A 17,814-nucleotide genomic window follows, 5' to 3' on the forward strand; every position below is an offset into this window, starting at 1 on the left:
TAGCAGCTTTAACCAAAAGTTTAACCAATTAACTTTGGCCTGGCTTTGCCAACTTAGAGCTTTTGACCACACTTTTACCTCTCTCTCGGACACATCTATTGTTTCTGAAACAGCTGGCATGCGCTGCAATTTCCGCCAGCTGTTTTCACTCTCAAACTCGGGCCCAATATCTTTCAGATTGCACAGGCTTGACAACTGCCTCCTTGGTTTTCAGAATTTAAGTCTTTTGCAGTTCCATTTTTGTCAGATGCATTTTAAGCGCTATTTTTATTAAGTCTTTTTGTTGTATATATTTAAGTAGCTAAAAGCAATCAGGCTTGCCTTTTGACACCAACAGCATAGCTGACACTGATAAACAGTGTTGGAGAAGCTACTTTGAAAGCATAACTTTGCAAGCTACCAATTACTTTACACTGGAAAAAGTTGCAAAGCTACCCTAGCTGTCAATATCCTGTACATGTGATATGAAATTCAAACAAAATAATACAATAAAATACAAAAAAAAACACATGCCGGCAAAAACTGCCACTCAACTGAGTGCCTACTTGTTCACAGGTCATACGTACTGTGGTAGCTGCTCTTGGGCTCCCACTTAGTTTAAACATGGATGATTTCCCTTACTAGCACTACAGGGCAGGCTTTAGGACCATGGGGAGGTGTTCTGGGGACTAGGCAGGTCGGGCCATTCCCTAATTGGACACACAGGTGTAGATTGTTTGACTAGTTGCTGCTCAGTGCCAACTAGTCAGACAAAGACTTTAAGTAAGAAGGGCTGACGAGGGCGAGAGAGACAGAGGGGAAGGTGCCGGTAGCACTGGGTGCAAGCCGGAGGGTTTACCCCATTTTCTGTTGGTTTGAATACTTTTGTTGTAATGTTTGAGTGCCTAAGTTGGTGATTAAAGCGTTAATAAAGAACGTTCCTTTTGAAATTCCCTGGTCGCGTCTTGCTGAGAGCTGGGCTGCGACAGTACATAAACCAAATAAAGAAAATACCCCACTATTCATGGGAAAGTGCAAGAAATGTCAACTTTGGTTTTGTATACAATGTACATTAGTCAGACACCTGCCTTCTAGAAGTCCCGATGGGGGTATTGCACCAAGCAGGATTACTCAGTTAGGTAACTTCTAAAATAGCATGCAACAACTTTTCTGAACATTTGTTAATACAAAGCAATAAACAGTTTTGCACATGTACTACAGAAAGGTCAAGAACGTGGTGGTGGCTGCATGACGATTGCCTTGCCAGCACATGCCTTCACAGCAGTCAGGATGAAAGAAAAAGGGAACAGGGCTGATCAAAGGGGATCCAATGCAGCAATGGTGAAATACAAAAAAATATTCCTTTCCTTTTATAGCCCAAAATTGTTTGTAGTTTCAATAGTTAACTACAAAAAAAATGCCAAGGTATAATTTAAATACCTGAATCACTATGCAAATATGAATTTAGTTGAACTACCAGCAAGTTACTGCAAAATATAGTTCAAAACTTGGGCACATTTTTTCCCCCCCAAAAACTACATAGTGATTTCTCTTTTGTGGCAAGTGGGAACAATAGATGTGTTGATTCGCATGAGAATATCCCATCAAAATGATTTTGAGGAAAACATATGCAAAATAATTATAAGATGCGCGAGAGGGAACAGAACACCAAAACAAGATATCAGAACGACCTGGGAGTCGCGGACCTGAGGCTTTGGGTGATGCCGAAATCACTGGTCCAATGCTGGAGGGAACGACCTGGGAGTCTCGGAATCGTGGTGGGTTAATGTCGGAATTAACCGGTCGGGAGCTGTAGTCATCGGGTTTTAGTCCCGACAGGGAAGTGAAGGAAGAGAAGAGTATATATGGAGTGGGAAACAGGTGCGTGTGATTGTGTAATCGGGTTGAGTGCCAGGTGTATCGGAACAGGTGAATATGAATGTAGTGCAGTTTAATGCGATCAGGGGATTTTGAAGCTTGTAGCGGAGGTATGAGAGTTGAAGCTGGGAGTGTAGGAGTTGGAGGGGGCGTGGCCGCAGCAGGGTTCAGCACAGACGTGACATTCATCAACCTCCGTTTTACCCAAGTTCTCCTGTTGAGGAAAGAATTCAGTCTGATTTTTCCCTTACCTTCCTTTAGGATGACTGATTTATTTTTGTTACTGATTCGAGAATCATACCCTGAACTGTGAGGACACAGTCTGCATGGAGCCACCCTTCTTCTTATCACCCTTCTTACCACCACCACTCTCTGTAGACATACAAATGATGAATTGGATGATTGAGTTATATACTTTAATCTAATCTAATAATATTTTGTATTTAAACAGGTTGCTACCCTCAACAGCAGGTGAGTACACAATAGGCAGCAGTTTGACTGCTGACTTCTGGTAAAACTGCACAACAGACTCATTCAGTGGATCCTTGTTCTTGTCCAGCCAACCAATTACATTGTAGTCCACAGTGCCAGCATAGTGCCCCAGGAAGAAGTGACCCTCAGCTTTGCCTTTAGCAGAATTGGGCTTCTCAAAGGCTTGGTTCTTTCCAAGATGCTGGTCATACAGCTTGTTCTTGAAAGTGGCGTCAAAGGCCTTGGGGAACATGCACTCCTCTTCAAGGATGGCAAATATGCCCATGGGCTGTTTTAAAATTAAGAGATCACTTTAAGGGTTAAAAATGTATGTCATGACATATTATGGAACATTGAAAAATGACATAAAACCCTAATAGGGTAAGACGTGTTTTGAAAGACGTGGTTTGATATATTTAAACAATAACTCAAGGATTCTGTCCTACTCATTAGTAATATGGTTGGTTCGTATCAATATTCAGTAGTTGCAATCCATGTGACCTGTGAACTACTTTTAGATATCCTTAAATTGGTTCAATGGTGCCAGGATTCATTTATTTTGCTGTGACTGTATTGTTAATGATAACATAATACAGTATTATCATATATACTATAATATATTTACATTTATTTTCACATACATAAACGCTAGCTATAGATTCATAGAGGATATGTTGTTAGATTTGTTTTAATGTGTTTTACCGTCACTAGAAGATAGTCCAGCCTATATTTTTATAAAATCCTCACACTTCAAAAGACATTTCTGTATCTACTTATACTTAAATCAAGTGTTTGTGTGTTTGCATGTTAATATGTATGTGCTTCATGGGTGAGTATGTTGTTATTTTCTTAATTTATTTTCAGTTTGGTCTTTGTTTTAGAGTGTTTATTGTCTATGTGTTTATTTCTCTTTAAATATACATCAGGAAAACATGACTGGACTGTATTCTATTTATTCTGCACATGTGATGCATGTTTGAGTAGTCCTTCTTCGGCTGTGGTAGTGCTAGTACATTTCTGGTGTACAGTGATAAGTCTTTACAAATTACTTTTCAGTACAGTATACTCCCTGCCACTCCACATTACAGCGTCCAACGAACATGATATGATATGAACTGTGCTTGAAAGGTTAATAGTGTCAATTAAAGCAATGTTCCTCTTTCACACATATCCTTCACCTAGTGGTAGTTTTTCTAAATACTTGAATCAGTACACATGTAATCCCATCAAACGGATTCTGTGCTTCTTGGCAGACACTTCCAATTCCATGCCTGAAACATTTCAATAAATCACGTCGTCACATTTATTAGAGCGTGGTGTACTCCATGTGGCCCTGGGGGCTCTGTAAGTGCTCAGTGTGCTCTTTTAGAACTAGCTGATGCAGCCAAATGCAGCTCATATTCTTTACAGGGTATTGCTGTGTCACTGCTGTGACAGAATCCTGTCATAAATCATGGTTCTAGTTATGGATAAATTGTATTTTATAAATTTAAAATACAAATTATAATGAAAATAATTATGGAATCAATTATTCTAATAATTATTTGTATTATTAATAATAATAACTATAATTGTAAGGTAAGTATCAAATAATAATAGTAACAATAATAATGATAACAATTAGAATAAGAAGAAGACAAAGAAGAAGAAGAACAACAATAATAATAATAATTCAAAATATCAAAAGTATGCAAACAAAATAACTAATTAGACAGATGGTGTTTAAAAACCAAGGTACCAGGGACGAACAGAGTCTTGAGTGCGATATCTTGCTACACAGAGAAGGCAAAGACAACAGACACTCATCATAGGAGCAAAGTGGTCTAGAGGGGAAATAGCGCTGAATTAAGGCATTTTATATAAACTGGTGCAAATCCAGACGCCCGTCTACAGAGTACCGCAGAGTTACATGTGTCCTATTTGGCTGATCAAAGATCAAGTGTGCTGCCGCATTCTGAATAATCTGCAATGGTTTCACAACACATACATGCACGATCCAAACATCTGGTCTTCGAATTCCATATTTTATTTTTATGATTATTTATATACAAACATGTATTAGTCATTGATTATATACATACATGTAAGATGATTTAAAATAAAACATATTGGACAAGTTGTAAAAATGCATTTTCAGAAAATTATTTCAACAAAATGGCATAGATCACAAACAGCATGTCTTGAGCATAAACAATATTTTAAGACATGTAGCCATATAGTATCTAGCAATATATGCAGATATGATTATAATCATGATTTATGTACTGATTGTTATCTTGTGACAGCCACAGTCTTCCCTATATCAGTGAAGGCAACATCCCCCTTATGAGGACCATAATGTACACACGCAAGATAAAGAACTATAGATAGTAAAATTTTCATTTTTACAACAATTTGTAAATAATGCCTTTGGAACTTTAAAATCAACTAAGTCTACAACCATTTTTTATTTATTGACAACAAAAAGGCAAACTCTATCATAAACACTTAAAAAAATTATTTGTAGATTGTGTTGGCAATTGCAATGGTGGAGGCTTGTCAACAGAAGTGAAGTGTTTTCTGCAGTAGTTGAACACTGAGACCATCTTTGCGCTATGTGCCAGTCATTTAAAACCTTGCACTCTTCTGCACTTGTACTTCTCAGCAAGCTCTTGGCCTTGAGCAGCAAGCTCTTGTCTCTTACTCACAGACTTGGAGCCCACTCAGAATGGCCCAGTGATCCATCTTGCCAACAGAGTTTCCAGACAATAATCACAGCAAAAACTGAGCTATGAGCAATAGGTGGGTGGAGACAGGATATACCAAAACCAGTTGTCTATAAAAACATATCTTAAAAATCGGCAAATTGCTGCATACGGTTTCATATGATTTAATTTCAAAATATACTTTTAAGTTGAAATCATTGACTGCAAAGATTGAAGACTGAATGCATATTACCTTTGTCCTCCATGGTATTGTGTCCCAGTCATCTAAACAGTTAAAGTGTTAAAAAATTGCATCAAATAAATCCCTGAGATAAACATTTCTGATCCACATTTACCATCATCAGTAAATGTAGCAATTATTACATGTTTTAATATGCAATTATCTTTAAATTATTTTAAATGGAAACAAACAAGTTTATTAGTCATTGTTAGTTTTACCAATAATTGGCTTATTTTGTAAATCAATTGTGTATCAATTACACTGCCACAAGGGAAATACCAAGCGTATCTTGACAGTACCTAACTATGTAGCCTATTTCTTCTTCAAAGAGTGTAAGCTTGACTGATTATTATTGAGACTGCACCTCGTGTCTTGTTGGTTCAAACAAGCTTTTTATTTAGTTTTTTCCCCCTTCAAAATGATTGTGAAAGAAGCTGACATACCACACCAAATATTGCTTGGAAATAGGGCTGGGCGGTATGACGGTATATACCGTGCAACGGTAGAAATGTGTCTACCGGGAGAGATTTGGCCATACCGTTTCAACCGCGGTATACTCTTATTTTGAAATCCAATCGATTTATTTTTAGATAATGACCTCCAAACTATACATCATCCCTCTTATTATACAGTAACTCGCCAAATCGATAGACGTTCCTCCAAAAATACCTCTTTAACGATTGTGTTGCTGTTTTGTGATTTCTGCTGAGAAAAAATAGTTCTTCAGGCAAATAGAACTCTAAAGTTTCAGGTGTTGCGTAGCAACCCATTACTTCCCGTTACGTTAAATGACCGGACTACTTGCGGAATGATATGAAAGATGGTCAGCGGTCATTACATTTTCGCAGCAGTGAAAATAAAGAAATTACAGTCCTGCGAACGTTGGGGTGGCCCATTCAAATCAACGGAACTTTTTTGAACATTCTGAAGAGCCGTATAGTACGATACCAAGTACAATTTTTAAGCACATAACCTGCAAGGACTGTCATGCCTACTTGTTGAGTAATCCTCGACTGTTGGGAAAGATTCAATATACTGAAAAATATGGACTGAAAAGTGTCTAGTGTAGGCATTTATTTGCAGATTCTGTTCCATTTTTCTCAATGATGGTCAACTATTAGTAGTTAAAGATGCACTATTTCGATAGTTTAGATTTCTTTTCAGTATTTCAAAGTGGAGCGTCTAGCAGCGATTATCATAGATATATACATGTATGTATGTCAACGGCGATTACGGCCAAACCAACGAGATTCTAAGTAACATGGAGACAAAACTTTTTTGGGTACTCCACGTAGATCATAAACCCTTGAATATAAAAACGACTCAGTGAAATCTGTTGAGAAATATAAACGCTACAGTGCTTTTTATCCAGAAAAACCGCAGCTCCATCATTTACTTGCGTCTGTTTACAGGCCAGTCATCACCTCGTCATCACGTTAGCACGTCGCAGCAACGGGCTGAGGCGGTCAATGGAGCGTCTATGTATATATGTCTATGTGTAATGGCCAACTTCTTAATTTTCTTATTTTAATATGTGGCCATATAAAGAAAATATCTCATCATTAGTGCGTTAACATATGGACACACATTGAAAAGAAAGTTTTAACACTTGAGTTATCTTCTGAAAGTACATAAAGTACCACTGACACATAAGCACTGGACTAAATGCCACAGAAAGATTTTTCCTTTTTCTTTTTCTTTTTTTACATACACTTTGCTTCAATTTTACTATTTAAAGATTCAATGGATACTGGCCATTATTTCTTAGGCCAATAGCCTATTGAGGCAGTACAGTTTCTGCACCTTAGTGTTCTTAAGGGTCAATAAATAAATGTCTGTGGACACATTTCGCCACCGCTGGTGTCCTCTTTTTCAAAAACCCAAATCTGGTCACCCTACGTATAATAAACCGTGATATATACCGTAACCGTGATATAAAATTACAAATACCGTGATAGAAGATTTTGGTCATATCGCCCACCCCTACTTGGAAACATAAAAATGATCACCATCCTCTTTACAAGGACATTACAACAGAGGAGCACTGGCCATTTCAGTCCACCCAGCTTCCTGACATATTTGATTGCTTTCTTTTTTAACTTGACCCGCACTCTTCTGAGACTCCTGGTAACCATTGCTCCTCATGGTCCTCTAGCTATCCGTTCAGTGTTAGCGCTCAAATATCAAAAAGCTTTCACGACACTGAACCGCAGACCGCATCTTTAACTGAAGAGCAGCCTTGAAAGTGACACTAATCAAGTAAGGATGACCAATGTTTGAAGAGGCCTTGAGGAAATGCGTACACTTCATATCTTAATTATACCAGCCTCACCTGTGACCTCCAGTTTATTTTGAAAGCAAAGAATTTGATGTGTTATTTTTAACAACGAATTACAGAAAAGGGCTTTAAATGAAGATACGGTTGCACTTTGGCTTTGCCACCATGTTCACTTTTAATGCTGCACTTGAAGTGACTGTGCGACACTTTTACACATATCTCTCTTCTCTTTACTTCCTTCTGTTTGAGAATATAGCCAAGTTTCAGAAATGGAACAAAATCCATGTTCCAATTCTAATGGTGCTAAGTAGGGTTATTGCAGGCCAGGGTCATTTGACGTCTCAGGGAGCTTCAGACCATGCTCATCTTCATTTATTAAATACCCTTTGCATTACTCCTTTGGCTTAGGTGACAGACAGCCCTCCTACTTCCCTTACACAGAATACCCTCTGCCCTGAGCTGAATCACAGGCAACAACTGAACCACCAAATTAAATTGAGTTAACAAGTTAAGTTAAAGGAAGTCCACGGGATATAATGTAAGGCGTTAATGTGTCTGTGTGATCTATATGTGTAGATATACATATCTGAAGTGAACCACCAGGCTGCAAATTAGCTCTCACACACTTGCATGTATGTTGGAGAATAACCAAATGAATCCAAGTGAATACATGTGTGTTTACAAGCTATTGGTCCACTTTAAGTTTGTATATACTGTTTATATGCATTTTTGAATACACACAGGAACACAACACATTAGCACCATTTGTGACGATATTGCACTTACATATGCTGCTTAGCCCTTTTGCACCTATAAAGCTGTGAAGATATAGCACTTACATATGCTGCTTAGCCCTTTTGCACCTATAAAGCTGTGAAGATATAGCACTTGCATATGCTGCTTAGCCCTTTTGCACCTATAAAGATGTGAAGATATAGCACTTACATACTGTATGCTGCTTAGCCCTTTTGCACCTATAAAGATGTGTTTCTACATCTAGCCCATTTGTTCTTGCTTTTGACTTGCTGGTATAACCATACATGCAAATACTGAAGAATATGCATTTCTATATTTGTCATAAATATGTTCTACACAGTTAATGTCAAGCATGAATCGGAGCATGATATTCTTCCTAACTACCTGAGAAAAATCACAGATGACAAAGAATCCACTGACAGGATCAAGCATCTGAGAAAGATTATGTTGGGGTTAAATGAAAACTACATATTAAAATCATACTATCATTAGTTACAGTAATAATTAACATGGACAAATGGTTAATGTTGCCATTTACAAAACAACATCAATGTTATATACCTTAATGTCATTGCAGCTTTTGATGAATTTAAGTAGGGCCCTGTGATTTCCGTGATGTGGAAATCAAAACTGGATGAAACTGTGACATCCAGACATAATGTGTTTCCATATATTTTGTTCAAATCCAACTGTGTTTGTAGTCCTGGGATTTATAAAGTAGTTGCTACCCTGAACCCTATAAACACTACGGTCAATCACTGTAGACTGACACAATAGACTAAAACATTGCAGCAGCATCTGAATATTCTTAGGAAAACATAAGACTTACACGGTACATGTAGACTATCAAATAGTTTACTGATAAAGTATAAGTCTTGTTACTGGAAACTGGAAGTAATCTCCCCTAAATATCTTTCTTTGGATGGGATGCAGGGCGACTAGACAGGCTGGTGAGAAGTGCAGGAGCTGTTGTTGGCACGGAACTGGACTGCCTAACATCAGTGGCGGAGAAAAGGACATTGAGTAGGCTGCTGACCATCTTGAACAATGACCACCACCCACTACACAGTACTCTTAACGGACAGAGGAGCCTATTAAGTGGCAGACTCCTGTCACTGTCATGCTCATCGGACAGGCTGAGGAAGTCCTTTGTCCCCAGGGCAATACGACTTTACAACGCCACGCAGAAGGGGAGGGGGAGGGAGATAGACTTCTCTGCATGAGTCTACCTCAGTCTCCCCTCCTCTTCTCAGCTCATTATATTCCATCCCACTTTTACTGGCTATACTAGCCCATTGCACAGACTGTACTATTTATATCACTTTGCACTATCCTCACACACACAAGCACAAGTACTCTATCTTTGCACTATCCACACAAGCACATGAACACTATCTCTCTGCACTCTTTGCACTACTTTCCTTGTGGACATCAACACTGACACAATCAATGCACACTTTAATATCTGTATAATATCTGTATAATATCTGTATACACCCCACTCCCTGTGAACATGTTCTCTCTATGTGTATTGTTTTTCTACTGTGAGTTGTGTATGTATGTTTGTGAGTTAAGTTCAGTGTATAAGCTACTGGATGACCTAAATATCCCTCAGGATTAATAAAGTATCCATCTATCCATCCATCTATCTATCTATCTTTCATTTTATGAAATTACATTCAAAATGATATTAAATGAATCTGTATGTGTAGTTTTTGGGATTATACTAGCATTGCTACCCTACACTCTGTACCTCGGCCTGCAACACAGGCCTACCACTTAGACAGATAAAAGCACTCTAGCAACAGTAGCCTCCTGGGGAGACTAGACCTACTTTTTTTTTAATTGGACGTGATTTGATGATAATAAAATGTATCAAACCGGAAAAAAATTAAAATGAACTGATTTTCCAAAAAATAAAGCAAATTTCATTGGGTCCTAGCCTAGTGAAGGGTTAATTTACTGATCAATTACTGGTCAGTTACTGATCAATGACTTTAGGAAATGTATAATATGGAATTTGGAAATGTATAATTTGGAATTTGTATAATGGATACAGAGAAGGTTGACTGTACCACCATGGAAGTAAACAGCACTCCATGATATGAATATTTCATCAGACACAATTTTTGAATAATTTTGATTAAATTTGAACAACACAAGAAGATATTTTTGTTGTATTTCCATATCATAACCATTGTCTCAGAGTTTTGTGACCACATACAATTCCTATCTTTTACACATGAAAAAGGCGGTTGAATGAGTTTCCAGGAAATCCATTATGAAATTAAAACTTAACTAAACTAACTGAATGCATAGGCTACCAGAATGTTCGAAGGAATTTAAAATTAACACTTTTTATGTATCATGAATTATCGTAGGTGGATATGTTTTTACTAAAGCCAGAGTAAAATAGACCATACACCAGATATTCTTTACTATTTTTAGCTAAAATTACTTGAGATTCACCACTTTTAACATTGTTTGCCTTTTGGATAGGTTTCAGCGAGATAAACCTGTTGAGCAGCCAAGTGTAGTGGAGGGTAAACGCACGTAAACACCGTTTACGGACCTTTTTTTAATTACAAAACAGTGTTTGCTCACCTTTTTATGATAGTTTACTTACTTGTCATTATGCAATTTAAAAATATATATTCCGTCGTTTACTAGGCCTATAACCATAGACATATATATGCATAGACATATATGTCTATGCCTACAACGGCACACCACCTGCACCTCTCAACAAACACGCCCTTCCCTCAGTCTCCCCGTCATTCCTCGGAGACAACCCAATCACTACCAGCAAACTAAGGACGGGTGAAGTATGGACATCATGGTTCATGAACATCATACACAATTTAGAGAATTCTAAATCACACGGTTAGAGGCTGCAAATGGTAAAAAGGCAAAATAGCGCTTTTTTTTCTGTTAATACGATGACATTAGTTATCATTGAGTACATTAGTCATTATAGAGTAGGTCTAACGATTGATGTTCAAACAAGTGGGATATTTTAAAATGAATAAGAAATGGATTCATCAGATACTTGTTGAATGAGTGTATCCTGGTTAAAATGGGTGTGGTATTGTATACCATGGAAGCTTTCTGATTGGATGGAGTCAGGTTAGAAGTTAATGATGTGATTGGATACAGGGTCAGCCAGTCAAGGCTGAAGTGGGCAGGGTTGCCAGGTCTGTGTGACAAAACCAGCCCAATGGCCAATCAAAACCAGCCCAAAACCAGCCCAATGGCCAATCAAAACCAGCCCAAAAACCAGCCCAATATCAGAACTCAAAATATGCCCCTGCCAAACCATATACACTGCTTTTAAAGTCCAACAGCATTGCTATCATTGCCAAATGTATTGTAATATCTACAAAGTAACACCAAATGTTTAGTATGCCAGCATTAAAAGCAGTTTTCCCTAAACAGTTATTTCACCTGGGTCCTAAAATGGCCTTGTGTAATTAGATTGGGTTGGGTAGAGTTGGGATCGAGTGGCGGGAGACAGAGCATTTTAGGTGCGTGTGTGTATGTGGGCGTGTATCCATGTCCATGTGTGTACGTGCTGATCTGAAGTCAGTTTGGTAGGATTTGGGTATAAATCAATTATTTCATTTAAAATATGGATTTTTATTTAAAGATATTTATGTAATTTGCATGCAAAATAGGTCTACTCGAACCAGCGGACAAAAAATGCAACCCGCGGCAACACTTCAAAAGTAGCCCAATTCCGCGGGAAAACCGCGGACCTGGCAACACTGGAAGTGGGAGTGTCAGAAGAGGTTTAAATGGCAGCGCGCGACTTTAGGCAGACAGAAATATTTCTCTTATTGTGGTTTAAGATCTGCAATAAACCCTGCTTAAAGAATTCACCATCTGCTGTTCGACTCCTGCTTAAATGGGACCGCGTGTGTGTATGTTTTAGACACGACACAAGCTGTTTGCAATAGTTAGCTGGCTAACATAACATTAACTAGGCAACCTGTCTGAATCAACGCAAATTTATATTCTGTTCTATTTGCGCTAGTTGGACAGGAAGTTATCAATTTCATTGAATGCATTTTGTGTACAGAGGAGGAGGCAGACAATGGCAGGGACAGGGACAACGAAATTGAGCAAGACGGTGAAGTCACCGAGAAAGGTTCGTGAAACAAACATGCTAGCTTACAAAAATTGAATGTGTCTTACATTTTCATCTATCCGTAAAACATAACGTGTTTGTATCCATTAAAATATCACAATGATTGCACAATTATAGATTGTATACAGCAGGGAAAAGTTAAGCGGAGAGTGGAGGCGACGATCGTGCAAATGTGCAGTGGTGGGAGTGCTAGGCTACTGTGCTTCTACGTAGAGTCAGGCTACGCGGAAATGGAATGTACGCGACGACAATTTCCGTGCGGAAAATTGAGAAATAGACTGGCTTCTATTTCTATTATTTTCCGCAAGGTTTGTGTGGCCCTTTTTACATAGAGTCTGGTAATAAATCTATGAAATGTAATGAAAATTATTATATATTTTGCTGTGAATAATGAAGGAAGCAATTGATCCGATTATTTCCCAAACCCTCGAGAGATGTTACTATGGAGATTTAACGTTTTTAACGATTTTAACGTTACTTTTCTGTTTGAAGATACAACAGTGTAGGTAAGATAGATAGTAGGCTATAAGTAGACAGTGTAGGTAGATAGATAGCAAGTAAGATAGTTGACAGTGTTCAAGAATGGATGACTTTATATTAATTAATGAAATTGAAAAACGAGGACAGCTTTACGACCACAGGAAGGTTAACATAACTTGTTATATAGCAAACCTACTTAGCCAGCCATATTAGCATTAACTTTGATGTGGGAGGTCAAAACCCTAACTATATAATTTGCAACTAGTTAGTTTGTATCGAATTAGTTAGTTACAGAGCTGCCAACTCTCACGGTTTTGCCGTGTGACACACGCGTTTGCATGTTTTCACACGCACTCACGCCACACATCCAATTTCTCACGCTAAAAAAGAAAATCTGATTTTGGGCCGAGACGCGTTCGTTCCTTTTCAAACTCCCCGACGGTAGATGGCGCTAAGGAGAGCATCTGTAACCCTATTCGTTGCATAGACATCCTATTTACCCCAAAGTCCCGAAGTTAGTGGCAGAAGAGAAGAGAAGAGAAGAGAGAATCCATCGCTGAAGAAAATCTTCATCTCCAATCTGAGCAGAGACTGGGTATGTTAATGACATGTGGTTCAATTAAGTACTCACTCTCTTAAACTTTAAATCTTGAAAGAAATTTTTCGTTTGTGTTTGTGCGTGTGAACTTGATTTTGTGTGGTGAATGTAAACTCAGCTGTCTTAACAAGCAGCAGGAGAGCACCTTGTTAACCTCGTGGTATACTGCATGCTCAAAACATCATAGCATTGTTTATGGCTGCATGGCTGCTCACATAGCATTTATCTTTTTATTAACAGGCCAAAGAAAAGGACTCACTCTGAAGACTTTTCCAAACAGCACTTTGAACAGGTAAGATGTATTCCAAAGAATTTAACATAAAGACAGGACTGATGAGGTATGTTCACTCCAAAACTGCACATGAGTTATTCTTATATGGCTTTTCCTCGAAGATGTGTATGAACTGCTGCTGGTTGATGACAATATACCTATAACTTAACAACCTGGAACTCTACTTTCATAAATAGGTTTCCCCATCTCATCCCTGAATTATCAGACCATGCCAACAACCTCCCTTCAGGACGAAACTGAGATGGAAAGCTTCTGGGCTGGAATGGCAACACGGAAACATAAGGTATACATTTTTTTTTGTCTTTCTTTTTGGCAGGTGTGGCTTGGCTACATCTGTTGCTTTTATTGATGCATGTATATATTGTGTCATACATGATGCAAACTATGCATGTTGTATCTGAACTTTGTTACAGTATACTTACAGTATTAATCAAAACAAAATATGGTATGTTTTTCCATTTTGTTCTTGGTTTATTTTCCATAGGTGACAGGAGCCAAAGAATTTGAGAGGCTTGCTGCCGTCGCCAAGCTGGTCCTGCTGTTGCCCCATTTGAATGCAGATGCTGAGAGGGTATTTTCAGTTGTGGGACTGAACAAAACTAAGACCAGAAATAGCCTGGCATTGGATGGCACCCTGTCCTCAATAATGGCCTGGGAGGAGGAGGACGCTTTGAGGGCTTTCTCACACCTCATGTAGGCCCGGAACAGAATACACATGAGAAGTTGTTACAACTTCCAATGTTCTTCAATTAACACTACAAGTTACCACTAGGAATGAGATATATTGAATTATTGACTATGGAATATATTTAATAAACTAACTCTTAATTCTTAGTCCCTTCATGTGCAACAGTACAAAACCTCACCAACAAAAGAAGCCACTCAAGCTGACATGCCAACAGAATAATTTGCCTTACCTGTGATTCGGTTTGAGTTTAGAATTAACTGATTTATTTTCAAGTGAAAATGGCATTGAACTCATTTGAGGTAACTGCTCCGTGTAAGTTCTATTTCCGCAAGGCAGAATTTCCGCGCTTGGTGTAGCCGTAGCGGAGAAAGCTGCTGTCCCCTTCACACACCAAAACCATGCAAGAGTGAATCCCTAGTACAGACATGTGACGGAGTGGAGCAGCTGCATGCAACAGCTGACTTACATTTCCCGTCGAGCATGTGTAGGAGTATTTGTCAGTTCCTTTGGTTGACAGCTTTACAAGTTCTCTTCATGACATTTACATATCCTTGGATAAACACTAACAAATTATAGATGCTTTGGGGTCAGCGGCTCTTCAGGACTTCCCCAAGTGAATAATTTAATGCCAATGTTACAGCCACTTCTCAACACTCCCCCTAAGCATTTACAGGTGATATCATTTAGATAGTATTAAATAAATAAACATCAAGTAGATCCTAGTTATAGATTATCATCCTAGTAGGCTTATTTCCGGTGTCTTCCAGATCACACAGAATCATTGTTTATCTCTACAATATCCACAGGGTTGACAGAAACAGATGTAAGTCATTTTAATTATAATAACTAATGTTGTAGTGTTGAGTTGAGAATGTTGAGAATAAAACAGAACAGAAAGATAGAATGCAGTTCCTTATCGCAGTTCACTGCCCCCCCCAGGAGTCCTATAATCTTATTACGCGCCCTCAGATCTGCCTCTTTTGAAACTTCGCAAGACGAAGTGAACATCTCCGAGCATATCTCAAACGCTCTACCACAGTCAAAAGAGTTTTGTGTGCTTTTCGCTCTCTACGGGTTGGTGAGTTATCTGGGTTCCTTAACCCTCACTAGCTCAGGGCGCTACAAAATTCATTGGCTCAACATCATTTTGAAAGTAGTGGCTGCTATCCTGGCTGCCTGGCTGGCTAAGTTTCTGACTAGCCTGCTAGATTGCTAACAACGTGTTCGTTGCAGATAGTGTGCTTGTGTTTTAACATTCTTCTCTACTTTCAGATCGAAAAAAGATGGCCAGACACTACCCCGACTGCGGTCACGTCCGTCCCAAGGGCGACCGCCACCGTCGGTGCGTGACCTGCCTAGGCAGGGACCATGCAGAGGGCGCGCTTTCGGGCAAAGCCCCTGTCTGTTCCATCTGTGCTAGCCTCCTGCTAGCTAAGGCTACCAGGCGCCTTGCGTTCTGGAAGCGCAAGGACGCCGAGGAGACTGCACTGGTTCCATCTGGGGCTAACGCCCCGGTAGGAATGAGTGCGTCTTCAGCCTTGGACTTGGTGAGCGTGAGCAGTCGCCTTGCAGCTGCAGCTCCGCCCCCGGGTCTCTCCCCGTCTCCGCCGCCTGTCAGCCCTGGGGCTGCGGGCAGCGAGGCTGAGGAGCTTCAACCAAGCGGTGTCCAGCCTGAACTCGAGCTGGACATCAGCCAATCAGCCAATGTTGACCCCACGCAGGCTTGTGCAGTTTATAAGGCCAAACGATTGGTTTATCACGATAGACTTAAAAGACGCTTATTTCCACATTCCGATCCACCACAGACATCGGAGATATCTGAGGTTTGCGTTCGGAGGAATAGCGTACCAATTCAACACGCTCCCATTCGGCCTGTCCCTAGCGCCGAGGGTATTTACAAAGTGCGTAGAGGCAGCCATCGCCCCTTTACGTCTACGCGGCTTACGCGTTTACAATTATTTGGACGACTTGTTAATTGCTTCTCATTCAAAGGCTGCAGCAGTGCAGGACGGCCATCTAGTGGTGGCGCACCTGTATCGACTGGGCTTTGTAATAAACAGAGAAAAAAGCGTTCTCTGCCCCAGGCAAGTTACGCATTTTCTGGGTATGATTTTAGACTCCACCTCCATGGAGGTCAGGCTGTCTCAAGAACGGATAAATGCCATCAAAACATGCGTGCGCCAGTTCCGACGGGGACAGTCAGTCTCGTCGCTGTGCTGCCAACGCCTGTTAGGAATGATGGCGTCGGCCACTATAGCGCTCCCGTTGGGGATGTTGCGTATGCGGCCATTCCAAATATGGTACCTGTCTATGAAGCTCAACGCAGTCACAGACAGGCATCGCAGAGTAGTGGTGTCCTCCAGATGCAGGAAAGCCCTGGCGATCTGGAGAACCCCCTGGTTTCTCGCCGCGTCGGGCACTATGGGCATAGTGTCGCGTCGCGTGGTGGTGACCACAGACGCTTCCACCAAAGGCTGGGGAGCTGTCTGCGAAGGGAGAGGCGTGAACAGTCTCTGGTCTGTGACAGAGGCCGCGTCTCACATAAATGTGTTAGAGCTGCGAACAGTAGTCCTAGCTCTACAACACTTTCTGCCCAGGCTGAGTGGTCAGCATGTACTAGTGAGGACGGACAACACTGCGACCTTGGCGTATATAAATCGCCAGGGCGGAGTGCGCTCCCCGTCACTACACCATTGGGCGACTCGCCTGCTCCTGTGGGCAGCGAAGCACGTCCTGTCCCTCAGGGCAGTTCATATACCAGGTCACCTCAACTACGGTGCGGACCTGTTATCGAGAGGCGATCCTCGAGCAGCAGACTGGTGCCTTCACCCACAAGTGATAGGTCAGATCTGGGTGCGTTTTTTCGCGAACAGGCAGAACACCTGCTGCCCGCTCCGGTTCTCGCTAGGGGGCGACGATCCCCCACTAGGCATAGACGCGCTGGGCCACCAGTGGCCAGCTCTACCCCTATATGCTTTTCCCCCGATCCCGCTCCTCCAGCAGGTGCTGTGCAGGATTGCGGACGAGGGCAGGGAATTGATATTGATAGCCCCAGACTGGCCCAATCAGCCGTGGGCGGCAGATCTGGTCAATATGTCAGTGCAGCAGCCTTGGGAGCTGCCTCTGCGGAGAGACCTCCTAACACAGGCGCACAGGACAGTGTGGCACCCCCATCCGGAGTGGTGGCGTCTCAGAGCCTGGCACCTGAAAGGTGCAGGCTCATAGCGTCAGGCTTGTTGGACGCGGTGGTGGCTACAATACAAAGTGCCCGAGCTGTATCAACACGGGCTCTGTATACGCTGAAGTGGCGCAGTTTTGAGCG

General features: G+C 40.7%; 1 protein-coding gene across 1 annotated transcript; it reads right to left on the reverse strand.

Annotated features, from left to right (window-relative positions):
• Positions 1-2,020: 2,020 nt before the first annotated feature.
• LOC116218801 (myosin heavy chain, fast skeletal muscle-like) lies at positions 2,021-2,684 on the reverse strand (the record flags this gene model as incomplete). The annotated part of the gene is made up of 3 exons (XM_031561564.2): positions 2,317-2,684; positions 2,159-2,229; positions 2,021-2,071 (listed from the first exon to the last, which is right to left on the reverse strand). Coding segments are annotated over exons 1-3 (420 nt in total), but the record flags the coding sequence as incomplete, so codon positions are not given.
• Positions 2,685-17,814: the final 15,130 nt, after the last annotated feature.

This window comes from Clupea harengus, chromosome 23, assembly GCF_900700415.2.
Source record: "Clupea harengus chromosome 23, Ch_v2.0.2, whole genome shotgun sequence".
NCBI classification, from domain to species: Eukaryota; Metazoa; Chordata; class Actinopteri; order Clupeiformes; family Clupeidae; genus Clupea; species Clupea harengus.